Raw genomic sequence first — 13,726 nt, forward strand, 5'->3', positions numbered from 1 at the left:
TTTCTGCAGTATCTGTTGAGATTTCTCCTTTTTCATTTCTTATACTGTTTATTTGAGTTCTTGCTCTCCTCTTCTTGGAGTCTGGTCAGAGGGTTGTCAATTTTGTTTACCCTTTCAAAGAACCAGCTCTTGGTTTTATTGATTTTTTTTCTATTGTTTTTTGAATCTCTATTTTATTTACTTTTTTTTAGGGCCATACCCATGGCATATTGAGGTTCCCAGGCTAGGGTCCAACTGGAGCTGCACTCGCATCATATGAAGGTTCCCAGGCCAGGGGTCTAATCAGGGCTGTAGCCACCCGCCTACGCCAGAGCCACAGTAACACGGGATCCAAGCGGTGTCTGCAACCTACACCACAGCTCACGGCAACGCTGGATCTGTAACCCACTGAGTGAGCCTTAACCCACTGAGCAAGGCTAGGAATCAAACCCATGACCTCATGGATGCTAGTCAGGTTCGCCAACCACTGTGCCATGACAGGAACTCCATTCAATCTCTATTTTATTGATTTCCTCTCTGATCTTTATGATTTCCTACCTTCTGCTGACTTCAGGTTTTGTTCTTCTTTTTCTAATTCATTTAGGTGGTATGTTAAGTTGTTGATTTGAGATTTTTCTTCTTTTTTGAGGAAGGTCTGTACTGCCATGAACTTCACTCTAAGTATTGTTTTTGTGGCACCCATAGATTTTGAATGGTTGTGTTTTCATTATTTGTCTCGAGGTATTTTTTAATTCCCCTTTTGATTTCCTTGTTGGCCCAATGGTTTTTTAGTAGCATGTTGTTTAGTCTCCATGTAGTCAGTTTTTTCTCATTTCTTTTCCTGCTGCTGATTTCTAGTTTCATGCCATTGTGCTCAGAAGAGATAACTGAAATAATTTCTATACTCTTAAATTTGTTGAGGTTAGTTTTGTGCCCCAGTATGTGGTCAATCCTTGAGAATGTTCCATGTGCACTTTAAAAGAATATATATTCCGATTTCTTTTGGCTGTAACTTCCTTAAAATGTTAATTAAGTCTAACTTTTCTATTGTGTCATTTAGGAAACCTTTTTGTTTTCTGTCTACAGGATCCGTCTATGGATGGGAATTCTATTGTATTCCCATCAATTTCTCCTTTTATGTCTGTTAATATTTGTTGTATGTATTTGGGTGCTCTTATATTAGGGACATATATATTGTTGAGTGTAATATCCTCTTCTTGAATTGATCCTTGTGTCATTAAATAGTGTCCTTCTTTGTCTTTCTTTATGGCCTTTGTTTTAAAGTCTATTTTGCTTTCCTATCTTTTCCATTCACATAAAATTTCTTTTTCATCCAGTCATTTTCAACTTACATGTGTTCTCTACCCTCAGGTGAGTCTCTTGTAGGCAGCATACAGGTAATTATTGATAAATATGTACTGCCATTTTAAACACTATTTTCCAGTTGATTCTGTTTCTCCCTTGTTCCTTTCTCTTCTCTTGATTGGATTATTTCCTTTCATTTTATGCTTATGTCCTCTTCTTTTTAGTTTTTGTGAATATATTGTTTGGTATTGATTTGTGGTTGCCCTGTTTTTCAAGTATGTTAACCGCTTCCCATATCTACTTGCTTTAGCCTGAGAGCCATATAGGCTCAAACACACACACACACATACATATGAAAAAAAAGTCTACATTTTCTTACTTTCCTTCCCCACATTTTATGATTTTTTTGTCCTTTTTTTAACATCTTCATGTTTCTCCTTTTGCTGTTTATACCCTGTGTTTATTGCTGCTTCTGCAGTATGCTTTTTTTTTTTTTTTTCATTTTAGATCTGTATACTGGCTTATTTAAGAGATTACTTTCCAACTACAATTTCCTCCATCCTATTTCTTCTTGCTTCTTTTTCATTTAGAGAAGCCCTTTCAGTATTTCTTTTAGAATGGGTTTAGTATTGCTGTACTCTTTCAGTTTTTGTTTGTTGGAGAAATTCTCCTTCTATTTTAAATTATATTCTTGCTGGGTAGAGTATTCTAAACTGCAAGTTTTTCCCTTTTAGAAGTCTGAATATATTTTGCCACTCTCTTCTGGCCTGTACTGTTTCTGCAGAGAAATCAGCTGGAAACCTTATGGGGGCTCCCTTATAATTAACTCTTTGTTTTTCTCTTGCTGCCTGGAGATTCCTCTAACTTTTGCCATTTTTATTATAATATGTCTTGGTGTAAGTCTGTTTGGTTCAACTTGTTTGGGTTAAACTCAGTGCTTCCTGTATCTTGATATCTGTTTCTTTAAACCTGGAAAGTTTTCAGGCATGATTTCTTCAAATATATTTTCAATCCCTTTTTTTCTTCTGTTTCTGGAATCTCTATTATGCATATATCAGCCTGCTTTATATTTTCCCATAGATCTCTTATGTTACTTTCATGTTTTTCATTTGGTTTTGTCTGCTGTCCCGTTTTGTTTCTTTTCTTTTTTTTTTTTTTTGATTTCCATTATTCTATCTTCTGAGTCACTTATTTGTTCCTCTGAATTATTCGTTCTGTTCTTCAGTGCCTTTAACTTAGCTTGCATCTCTGCAAATGAATTTTCTAACTTTCCTTGGCTCCTCCTGGTATTTTCTAGTTCCTTTCTAAAGTAATCTGCACTACTGTTCATATTCACTCTTAATTCCTTCACATTTGCTCTTAATTCAGTATTTTCACTATCTCCTTTTTGAACTTGGTATCTGTTAGATTTCAGACGTCTGTTTCACTGTTTGCTCCTTCAGGGGAGTTCGCCTGTTCTTTTAACTGAGAACGTTTCCTGAGCCTCTTCATTTTGCTTATATTTTTCTTATTCTGTGAGTTTAGGGACACCAACTACTGTAGCTTTGGAGGGCTATTTATATGCGAGAGCACCCCTGGGTATTTTGTGAGGGCATATTTATTTTGGGCATGAGAGCTGCTTTTGATCTGGATGCTTGCTGTCTCTTTCCTCAGTGTGTGCAGGCTGTTATCTCCTTGATAGGGTGTTAAACGTGCTCTCAGGGAGATGGGCAGGGCTAGTAGCCAGTGCCTGGTTGCTGGACCTTTGACAGTGGCAAGGACCCATGGGAAGGTGGCACAGGCTGCTCCTAGTTGCAGGGTCCTGAGAAGTGGCAGTGACCCTCAGGCATGTATAGGCAGCACCCGGAGCATTTGACAGTGGCAGCGGAAGTGAGAGCCACAACAGATGGTACTTGGTTGCAGTACCCTCCTCTGAGAGGGTATCTGCTTGCTTTAGCCTGAGAGTCATATAGGCTCAAACACATATATAAAAAATGGACCTTTAGTGGTGGCAGGCCATGCCCACCTCTGGAGTCTGAGATAACTGTGGTGGTTTGCCCCTGCTGCCTGTAGACCATGCAAGAGGCACCCCATCACACTTAACCCATGGTATGAGGGGCCCGTCAACAAGAGGGACCTCACTGCCCATAGCACCACCCTCTAAGAGTCTGTGTGTGTGCAGAGAAAGATATTCCCATGGCAGTGGGCTGCTCCTCCTCTTGCCCTCCTCACCAATGGAGGCTTGCATCTCCTGCAGGACCAGTCTTCCTCCTGGGTTCCCTCATCTGGGGTGCTCCATTCCCCAGCACTTGGCACACTGCTCCCTAGTCCCTCAGGCTGTCTCCATACAGTCTTCGCTAGTCCTCTTCCTGGAAGTGACCGCTGGAGCCTGAGTCTCAGTGCCCATCCCCCTTCTATGCATCTCAGGCTATGGTGTCCCAAGAGGTGGTACCGATGGTCTGTGTGGCTCTCTCTCTGCTTTGCCCTTCTCAGTCCAGCTGCTGCACTTTTTTCTGAGGCTTTGAGGTCCCTCTGTCTCAGCTGATCGCCTTGTCAGGTGGCTTCCCAGGGTGTGGGTTCTTTTCCTCTTTCACAGCTCCCTCTCAGGAGTGCTAGCCTCGTCCTGATTCCTTTCTTTCTCTCTCTCTCTTTTTTTTCCTTTTTGTTCTTCCCAGTTATATGGAGGGTTTCTTGCCCTTTTTGGAGATTTATGGTCTTCCGACAGCACTCAGTAGATGTTCTGTGTAAGTCATTCTACATGTAGATGGGTTTTTTGGTTGTGTTTGTGGGCAAAGGTGAGCACCACACTTATTCCTCCATCACCTTGATCCTGCCTCCAATAAATGTTTTAAAAATGATAAAAGTCAAAGACTATAAGCACTGAGATGATGGTAATCCAATGAATAGTGAGATAAGTCATTTTATCTTGATTTCTTCTTTTTCTTTTTTTAAAGACTATGAGTTTTAAGTGATCATATGGGGTTCTGAAACATTAATCTTACTTTAAATTAGATAGTAACTATAGTAACTTTTCTGATTATAATAATATTATTACCTGGATTGAAGTAGAAATTGGCTGCATGGAACTAATATTTTAAACTTCTCCCTAAAAATTTTATTTCACTTATTGGTTACTTATAACTTCACAAATAAAACATACCAGAAAGATAACATATTATTCTGTGAGGAGCTGATGAGTAAAAACATACAAGCCTAATATACACATATTATGGACAAATCATTGGTTTCATGTTTCTGAGGGCATTATTTCTTAGGTGCTCTTTTGTTTAAAAAGTGTAAAAAAAAATTTCATAACATTCTACCTTGTACTCAATTTCTAACCCTGATTTTAAATTTCGCTTTTACATTTGATATGTCATGTCTAAAAGGAAAATAACTAATTCAGCAAGTAAAAATTGACTCAAAACCATAAATAATTTAGTGCCTCAATAAAAAGTACTCTATTGGATGTAAAAATCATATAATGTAGGTAAAGGAAAGAGACATGCACAAATAAAAAAAAAAACATCAAATGCGCTAAAAGTCAGTTGTAAGACAATAAAAGATAATTTTAAACAAGGCACAGATTAGTTTGTAAAGTCATACAAAATAGATATGAGAAATAAAGTTCATATGAGTCCTCCAAGATAGGTAGAATCTGCAGAGCTGGAAAAATCAGTACACTTAAGTTAACAAAAGATAAAAAGGATGCGGAATATTCTGGGACAGGCAATCTAACTATAGTTTGAATGGGCTAGTAATAAGGAAAGAGCTTAAACTATTTTCCCATATCCTTTGCTCTTATTAACTTCAAGGAAAAAAATAGCTGTAGAAACTCTTAAAACATGTGATGAACATGTTATATGTATCTAAAGAGATGAAATCACCCTCCACCCCCGCAATGTGACAGCACATAGTCTAAGGAAGGCTTTATCCAGTTTCAATATGAAGTAAATTAAATTAGATAAGACATTATTTTAACAATGTTCAGCAATTTTTTTTTTTAATCTAGAAACTCAGATAAAGAAAGGACTATATTTTGGAAGCCTAGCATCTGGTTTGGCATCAATGCTTGCATTATACCTCAGAATAAACTAAAACAGTGTATCAGTCTAGCTTCCCATGTAGATATAATAATGTTTAAATACCACTAAGTTACTGCTCAGTTTCATGAACAGATTCAGCAGTGTTTCCCACAAACCTAGCTAAATATTAAGCAGCAGGCCATGCTCATCAATAAGTGGAAGATACGAAGAACACCAGATTTTGAAATAATGTTAATTCTAATTAACAGCAACAAATCAAAGTGAAATTCCAAGGCAATAATTACTGTATGAATTTAGCCCAAGTAACTGTTAAAACGTGAATACACTTTTAACAAGGGGCCAAAAATTACAGCGCAGATATAAGAAAACACAGCAGAAGATGTAATAACCTGAGGGAAGTAAGCAAAACTAGGACTGTACTTTTTAATTGAGATTAAAAGCAAGTAAGGAGTTTCCGTTGTAGCTCAGAGGTAAAAAACCCAACTAGTATCCATGAGGACATGCGCTCAATCCCTGGCCTTGCCCAGTGGGTTAAGGATCTGGTGCTGCTGTGAGCTGTGGTGTAGGTCGCAGATTCAGCTCAGATCCCACATTGCTGTGGTTGTGGTGTAGGCCAGTAGCTATGGCTCCAATTTGACCCTTAGCCTGAGAACTTCCAAAACAGACACATGCAAAAAAGATAAGTAAAAACAGTGAAAGACTTGAAAATATAGGATACAAATCAAATAGTCATTTTTTATGACACACCATGGCAAAGAGGGTCACAGGTTCACTGACTGGCAATATGAAAGTGACATCATAACAAGCAAGACAACAATAAACAGACTGCATTTTTAAAACTTTCATTTATATTCTTAATACCCTGAGGAAGACAAGATAGGTATTATTATCCCAATATTTTGTAGATGGAGTAAATGAGGCTTAGGAAGATTAAATGATTTGCCTAAGGTGCAAAGACAATAAATAGCAGAACATGGGATTTCCGAATCCTAGTTTACATGTTCTCTTCATAATATCAGTGTTTCCTATCAGCATCAGCAATGTCACTGTGAAATGTAAAAGTCAGAAATATAATATAGAGAATACTTTTATAACTTTGGTATTCTATGAATTTCTCAAAGGCAGGGAGACATCTTGTTCATACTTTAGTCTATAGGAATCCAGCATAATGCTTGGCACACAATAAGTGCTACATATTTAATGGAGTAAATGATTTTTTTTTTTTTGCCATTTCTTGAGCCGCTTCCGCAGCATATGGAGATTCCCAGGCTAGGGGTCTAGTCGAAGCCGTAGCCACCAGTCTATGCCAGAGCCACAGCAACACCGGATCGTTAACCCACTGAGCAAGGGCAGGGACCGAACCCGCAACCTCATGGTTCCTAGTCGGATTCGTTAACCACTGCGCCACGACGGGAATTCCTGGAGTAAATGATTAATTATAATAACCATAATATACCATATTTTAATGTTTGTTGTATGAAATCCTACTATTTTAGATCTAGGATTTGATTTGTGGTCAAAATCTGGATAACAAGAAATCTTATTATCATGGGTCTTAGTGCAAATGATTAATATACATTCTGGTCTTCAGTGTTTTACTAATTTCATCTATATTTTAAGTATATGTTTGATATTCTTTATCAACATGACAATATATTTTAACTTCTATTTGTAACTCAGGTCACCGACTTCAGATGTATTACATACTAACACTTAAACCACCAGTAAAATAACATCTACTTCAATGTTCTTTAAACTTAGTTATATTTTGTCAAGAAATGAAATCCCTGATTTAGTTACTGAGAGAACTGAAGGGTCAATTTCACCATAACTTCAATTCCTTATTATATAAAACTGATCTGACAGATTTAAGAACTAGGATAAATTTTAAGTCAATCATATTTCTGTCACAGTACCTGATGATAAGTTAACCCTAAAACAAAAATTCAGTTATTTTAACTAAAGCAAAAATTCAACTTCTAAATCATAAACAGAAATTACTGGTTTTTAGTTTTTCAGGGAACTTATAATCCTTTATTTCATAAAGAAACAGACAATTTTAAAGCCAGAGAAGAACTTATGTAGAGTGTTTGTCAATCCTATTTTTCAGGCTTTTATTTAAACCTAATTGTCTTCTTCTTCCATGAAATTTTATTAATATACTATATACATATCTATGCTCTATACATAAAAAAAGATTTTTTTCACCTCTAGGAATAATTTTTGTCATATTTAAGATTGAGAATCAGCATCTCATTTTTTTAGGTAGGGACACCGCAGCCTAGAAAAATCACATATTTGCCTAAAGCAACAACAGAGGATTTTTTTTTTTAACAGAGGATCTTTTTAAAGGCACAAACAACTTAAAAATTACTGGTGAACTTACTGAGAGATAAACTACTAGTTATCTAGATATATACATTCAGTATAACTAATATCATTTGTTATTCTTATTTTCACAAGAGGATAGGCAAGGCATGTAACCTAAATCAATTCTGTGTTCTTTTAAGTTACCAATTTTATAGAAGCTGAAGTAAGTGGCTGAAATGGATTCCTTTACATTAAAATAAATAATATTATCCCATACATCCCTGAGAACCCTACCATCTTTAGAACAACTTCTTCAAAATCTTCATAACAGTAACAGAATTCAGAATAATAATTCAAAAAAAATGTAGGAATTACGGAATTTTCAGAATTACAATTCTGAAAAAGATGTAGGAATTTCAGTAATTTTCAGAATTACAATTTAAGTTTTTAAGAAAATGATTTACCATGTTAAATTGAGTAAACAATTTATATATAAATATATATATATATATATATTTCCCTTCTAATTTCTGAACATACTTTTAACTTGCAAATTATTTCAGACTAAGACATTGGCATCATTACCATTCTTACCAGTTCTGTCATATGACTCATGACATGTGCGTGCAATTTCTGCCCCTAGCTCTAAATAGTGTCCAGCTTTATCCATTCTGGAACCGTCGGCTCCCAGTACAAACATTCCCCCAGCAAAGCAGGCCAAATGCCCCATCTTCTTTTCCAGGTGCCCATTCTTCCATTCTCCAATAAAGGTAAGACCTCCACGAGACTTCCTAATAAGATGTTTTTCTATAGCCTATAGGAAAGAGTAGATAGTCAAAATTTTAGAAGCTAAGTGTTAGTATTCAAACTTGCTACATCCTTCTGGCTATCACAAAACTTTGGTAATATGATATTCTGCAAAGCAGCAACTTTCCCGAAATGGAAGGCTTAATTAATTAATTAATTAATTTATTTATTTATTTGTCTTTTTGTCTTTTGTTGTTGTTGTTGTTGTTGTTGTTGCTATTTCTTGGGCCGCTCCCGCGGCATATGGAGGTTCCCAGGCTAGGGGTTGAATCGGAGCTGTAGCCACCGGCCTACGCCAGAGCCACAGCAACGCGGGATCCGAGCCGCGTCTGCAACCTACACCACAGCTCACGGCAACGCCGGATCCTTAACCCACTGAGCAAGGGCAGGGACCGAACCCGCAACCTCATGGTTCCTAGTCGGATTCGTTAACCACTGCGCCACATCGGGAACTCCGGAAGGCTTAATTTAAAATAAGTTTGGGAGTGAGCAATCAAGTTACACATAATCTTGAACCAATACCCTAATCACTAGTACAACAAAAAAAGGTGGGCGAGAGGAGACTGGCTTGAAGAGTACCTTTCAACATAACACGACCCATACTACAGGTTATTATCCCAATGAAGGTCATAAATAATCAGTCACCTGAGGTCAGGATGGACAAGTTACAAACTAAAGGTTCTGCTGATTAATTTCCAATCTTACACAACAAAAAATGAATAGGAAGAATAATATCTAAATTTAATCAGAAAAATATGATTTTGATAATTAAATGGTTTCTTTTTCATGAAACTATACATCTTGTCAAAGTACTTTAAAAAGGATATTAGGTGAGGTACCTTACGTGTTATAAAACTTAACAGAAACAGCTGCAAGTTCAAACAGAACTCCTCAGTCCCTTACTTCATAAACTTAGGCATCTGTTTTGGATGCTGTGGCATGGTTAAGAGAGGCCATGTGATAATGCCAAATTTATCCATTCTCCTAAAATGGCGAAGTTTACTTCTCCTAAAATGTCAACTTTACTTAAAAGAGAGGGAATAGTGACAGAAATATTTTATACTATGCCTGCATATAACACGAACTAGAGTCCAACAGTCACATTTTAATTTTAAAAATGAAAAAATTTTAAAGTTTTATTATTTTGGACCATGTTCTCAGATTTTCCTGAGAGGGGCTAAAGATTAATTTTCTGCCTTTAGACGTACTTCTATGTAAAAGTATAAGGAATTGTATTAATTCAGTTCTTTTTGGTAGAAATTATTGTTTATGATTAAAAACTATATGTTTCTGACAATAAAAAGGAGTAAGACTCAACTCACCTTTTTATTGTGCTCAATAATAATCAGCTTTAGAAGAATTTATTCTATGTTCTTTATCACAATGTTTGTTTTACAGAATTACAAGGACCATGTCTTATTCATCATGTTACACTTCACAAAGCCTCTAAGTGTAGTGTGCATTCAACAAGTGTTCAATTAATACACCATCCTATAAATAAATGGTACTCTGATAACTACATTTGGCCTATTAAAGGAATGAGGAGTAGCTGATAAGCAAAATGATAAGGGACAACCATTGGATTATAAATGTTCATTGTTGTTTTCTTTTTAACCATAATACCTTGAAGCACAAATGAAAAAATTGGTTTTCTGAGTGCTGGGACAATGTTTCTCATCTTTGTGGACCTTATGGCATCTGGCATGATTTCCATATGTAAGGCACTCAATAAATACCTAAAGAACAATATCCATAGTTTTGATTCTAAACTTTTGGAGTTCCTTTGTGGTGGCAGTAGGTGAAGGACCTGGCATTGTTACTTCAATAGCTCTGGTTGCAGCTATGGGCATAGGTTCGATCCCTGGCCCGGGAACTTCCGCATGCCATGGTGCAGCCAAAAAAAACCCCACCTTTACATAATATTTTTTTCTTTTTGGCCACACCCACACCACATGGAAGTTACTGGTCCAGGGATCAAATCTGCACCGCAGCAATGGGAGCCACTGTAGTGAATGCCAGGTTCTTAACCCACAAGAGAACTCCTTTGTGCAGTATTTTTGTCACTTTGTTATTTCTGTACATTGTAACATAAATCTCATTATGTTATAAGTAAAAGATATTCATGGAGTTCCCATTGTGGTTCAGCAGGTTACAAACCTGACTAGTATCCATGAGGATACAGGTTTGGTCCCTGGCCTCAGGGTGAGCTGAGGTGTTGGCTGGAAGCTGAAGCTCTGATTTGATCCCTAGCCTGGGAACTTCCATGTGCTGCAGGTGTGACCTTGAAAAGCAAAAAAAAAAAAAAGAGAGAGCGAGCGAGAGAAATATCCAAACATATTGTGGTGAGCTGTGGTGTTGGCTGGAAGCTGAAGCTCTGATTTGATCCCTAGCCTGGGAACTTCCATGTGCTGCAGGTGTGACCTTGAAAAGCAAAAAAAAAAGAGAGAGCAAGCGAGAGAGAGAAATATCCAAACATATCCCCACTGACTTACTGGATTAAAGTAGAAGGTATGTAAAGATAGGACTTTTTAACAATAATTCACTTATAGACCCCAAAATTTCTTATACGCTCCCTTTGCTCTCTAAAAATATGACAAATGTTTATGAGTTCAACTTACAAAAAATGTCAAACTTCTGAATGGCAGTTGAGTAATATTATTGCTCTTTTATTAAAAAGTGTTAAATAAATCTATACAAATACTGGCATTACTTTCTTGCTCCAAAAGAACCTTTAAAAAGTGTTAAATAAATCTACACAAATACTGGCATTACTTTCTTGCTCCAAAAGAACCTTTAAAGGTGTAATTTTTCTTATTGTAAATAAAGACTAACTATAAACTTGATCAGAATATAAAATTTATAACTACATAATTTTCAAAAAGTAAGTTAAGATGTAGGAACCAGGGGTAGTATCCATAAGTGCAGATGTAGGTGAGATTGAGGATAGAATAATTTAAATATATTAGCTCAGAAAGAGGAATTTAAAAATGATACCTCAAATTAGAATGCATCTAAAATAGATCATCTTTCCTATCTCTTCTGTGCATACCACATGTCATTTATTTTACAATTTGTACATACTCTGTCTCCTAACAATTAATGGTTATCAAAGATAATCAACACTGCAAAAGCTGCATACATGTTTCAAAATCAAAGTTAGCCAACTAGTTATTTAAACACACTAAGGAGGGGCCCATTTTAGACTTAAGAGCTAAAAAGAAAGGACACAGAAAACAAATATGAAAAAATTTTTACAAAACATAACTTCTCTAGATGATTCATGAAAAACAATTTTAATTTATGAGATTAACTTTCAAAATAGGTATTGTACTTTTCAAAGTATATATGATTTAAAAAGCAATGACAAATACAATGTTCTTCCTTTTGGAAAAATTAGGCAAAATAAACAAATGGTTTTAGATTAAAAATATTATAAGAAAGCAGTAAACTATGATAAAAATGATTACATGGTGTATGACATATCACACTTTCTCAAAAATAAAAATATTAAATACATTCATCTATCAAACACTTATTGAATACCTATTGTTTCAGGGCATGCTAGACAATAATAAACAAGTTAGTTTGTCTTCAAGGAGCCCACAGTCTAGTGGGAATGACTAAGAGCGGCTATTTTCAACATTATGATTCTAGAACTATTATTATATTCTTCCTAGATAATGACTTTTCTTGGATCATAAAAATTTCTAGGTTTAAAGTTTAATAACAGAATAAAACTTGCCAACTTTTCAAAATGTAGGTCTTCATAAAAAAGTCATACACTAAAATGGAGAGTCCTGATTACACATCAGGTTAGTTCAATTTCTTAGTGAACACAATCTGTCAAGAAACATTTACTTAATGCCTACAATGAGCAAAGCACATATATGCAACATATTAGTCCAACTCCTATGCATTTTTATAAATAACTATAGGGATTGGTTCCTTAAAAGTAAGGATATAAATGGATAACAAGATGCTTGGTTTAACTTAAAGACAAAACAACAACTATAACTCTAAATACTGATCACTGACTAGAGTCAGAATGGTGTTATTATAAACAAAATACACAACTTTTAAGGTGACTAAATGCTTAGAGGGATATGGGTTTATATAGATCAGCAAGCAAATAATTTAAGAATTGAGTAAAATACTTTTCTATTTCATAGTTTGCACTTGGAAATATCATATGTAAGTGTTTCCAAGAATAAAACTTGTTCACAACACTGTAGTATGAGGTGATACAAATGTAAAACAATACTGAATAGTGGGTAAGAACATAGGCTTTGGAGCTAGTTCAGTTTCAGGCTGGATCATTAACTAAGCTATGTGACTTTTAGCAAGCTACTTAACCTCATGTGTAAAATAGTAGAGAAGATTAAATTATTTCATATATGTAAGAGGTCAGAACAATGCCTAGCCCGTGAACAGTACTATAAAAGTGTTTTGCCCTTATTATTTATCCAAAGGCTCTCCATGTATAGGTTTAATGGGTCATTTGAAAAAAGAAATATTTATGGAAATATATACAAAGTCAGAAGTTTTTCCAGTCTCTATAGACAATAACTACAAGTAATTGAAGTAAATTTTCATATACATAAATATACTATACTAAATTCTTCAACAATTTCTTTAAAGTGCCACATAAAGGAAAATATATGACTACTATGTTAAAATACTAACAAACTCTAAATGAATGTATATAATAAAATATGTGTAAGATATTCATCAATCTCTATCAAATACATTATACATTCGGTATGTTAAGTAGGTAAATGTTCTGATAATAATTACCTCAATAGCATCATCATACATTTTTCTGGCCTCGTGGTCTGTTTTATCTGACATCAACCATGCTTTTAGTAAGTATTCATAAAAACTGTCTCCCAGCCCACCAACTGATGTATGATCTGCAACAAAAGAGAAAAGAGAAGGATGGAGGTGGAGGAAAGAGAAGACCAAAGATAAAAAACAATGGTTTTCAATTATAATGACTATATTATAGGTCAATAATTTAAACATTATATTGCTAACCCTATTTCCAAAATACTTCAAATTTGGTCCAGTATGTGTATATCATAATCACTCTCTACATATGTATGCAATTTTCTAGAAAACATTTTTGGGCTGGATCAGTATTTCACACATTTAGTAGTCTTTTCCTCTACAGTTACACAGTCAGACCATTGTCATATATCCAAACTTCTCCAGGATTAAAAATGATACATTTTAATATATCAATGGATTTAACTATATAAATTATGACTGAATATGAGATATGCTTAAATCTGATTTTAACC

The 13,726-nt window shown here is 35.3% G+C and overlaps 1 protein-coding gene across 2 annotated transcripts in view; it reads right to left on the reverse strand.

The window, feature by feature from the left end:
* Window positions 1–13,726, reverse strand: part of MAN1A2 (mannosidase alpha class 1A member 2) — a 159,338-nt gene that overhangs the window by 32,847 nt on the left and 112,765 nt on the right. For both annotated transcript variants that reach the window (XM_047784896.1, XM_047784897.1), the window contains 2 exons: window positions 13,221–13,336; window positions 8,214–8,433 (listed from right to left, as the gene is read on the reverse strand). In XM_047784896.1, the coding sequence (XP_047640852.1) occupies window positions 8,214–8,433; window positions 13,221–13,336 (336 nt within the window). The remainder of the gene's footprint in view (window positions 1–8,213; window positions 8,434–13,220; window positions 13,337–13,726) is intronic.

This window comes from Phacochoerus africanus, chromosome 6 (assembly GCF_016906955.1).
Source record: "Phacochoerus africanus isolate WHEZ1 chromosome 6, ROS_Pafr_v1, whole genome shotgun sequence".
Classification (NCBI taxonomy): domain Eukaryota; kingdom Metazoa; phylum Chordata; class Mammalia; order Artiodactyla; family Suidae; genus Phacochoerus; species Phacochoerus africanus.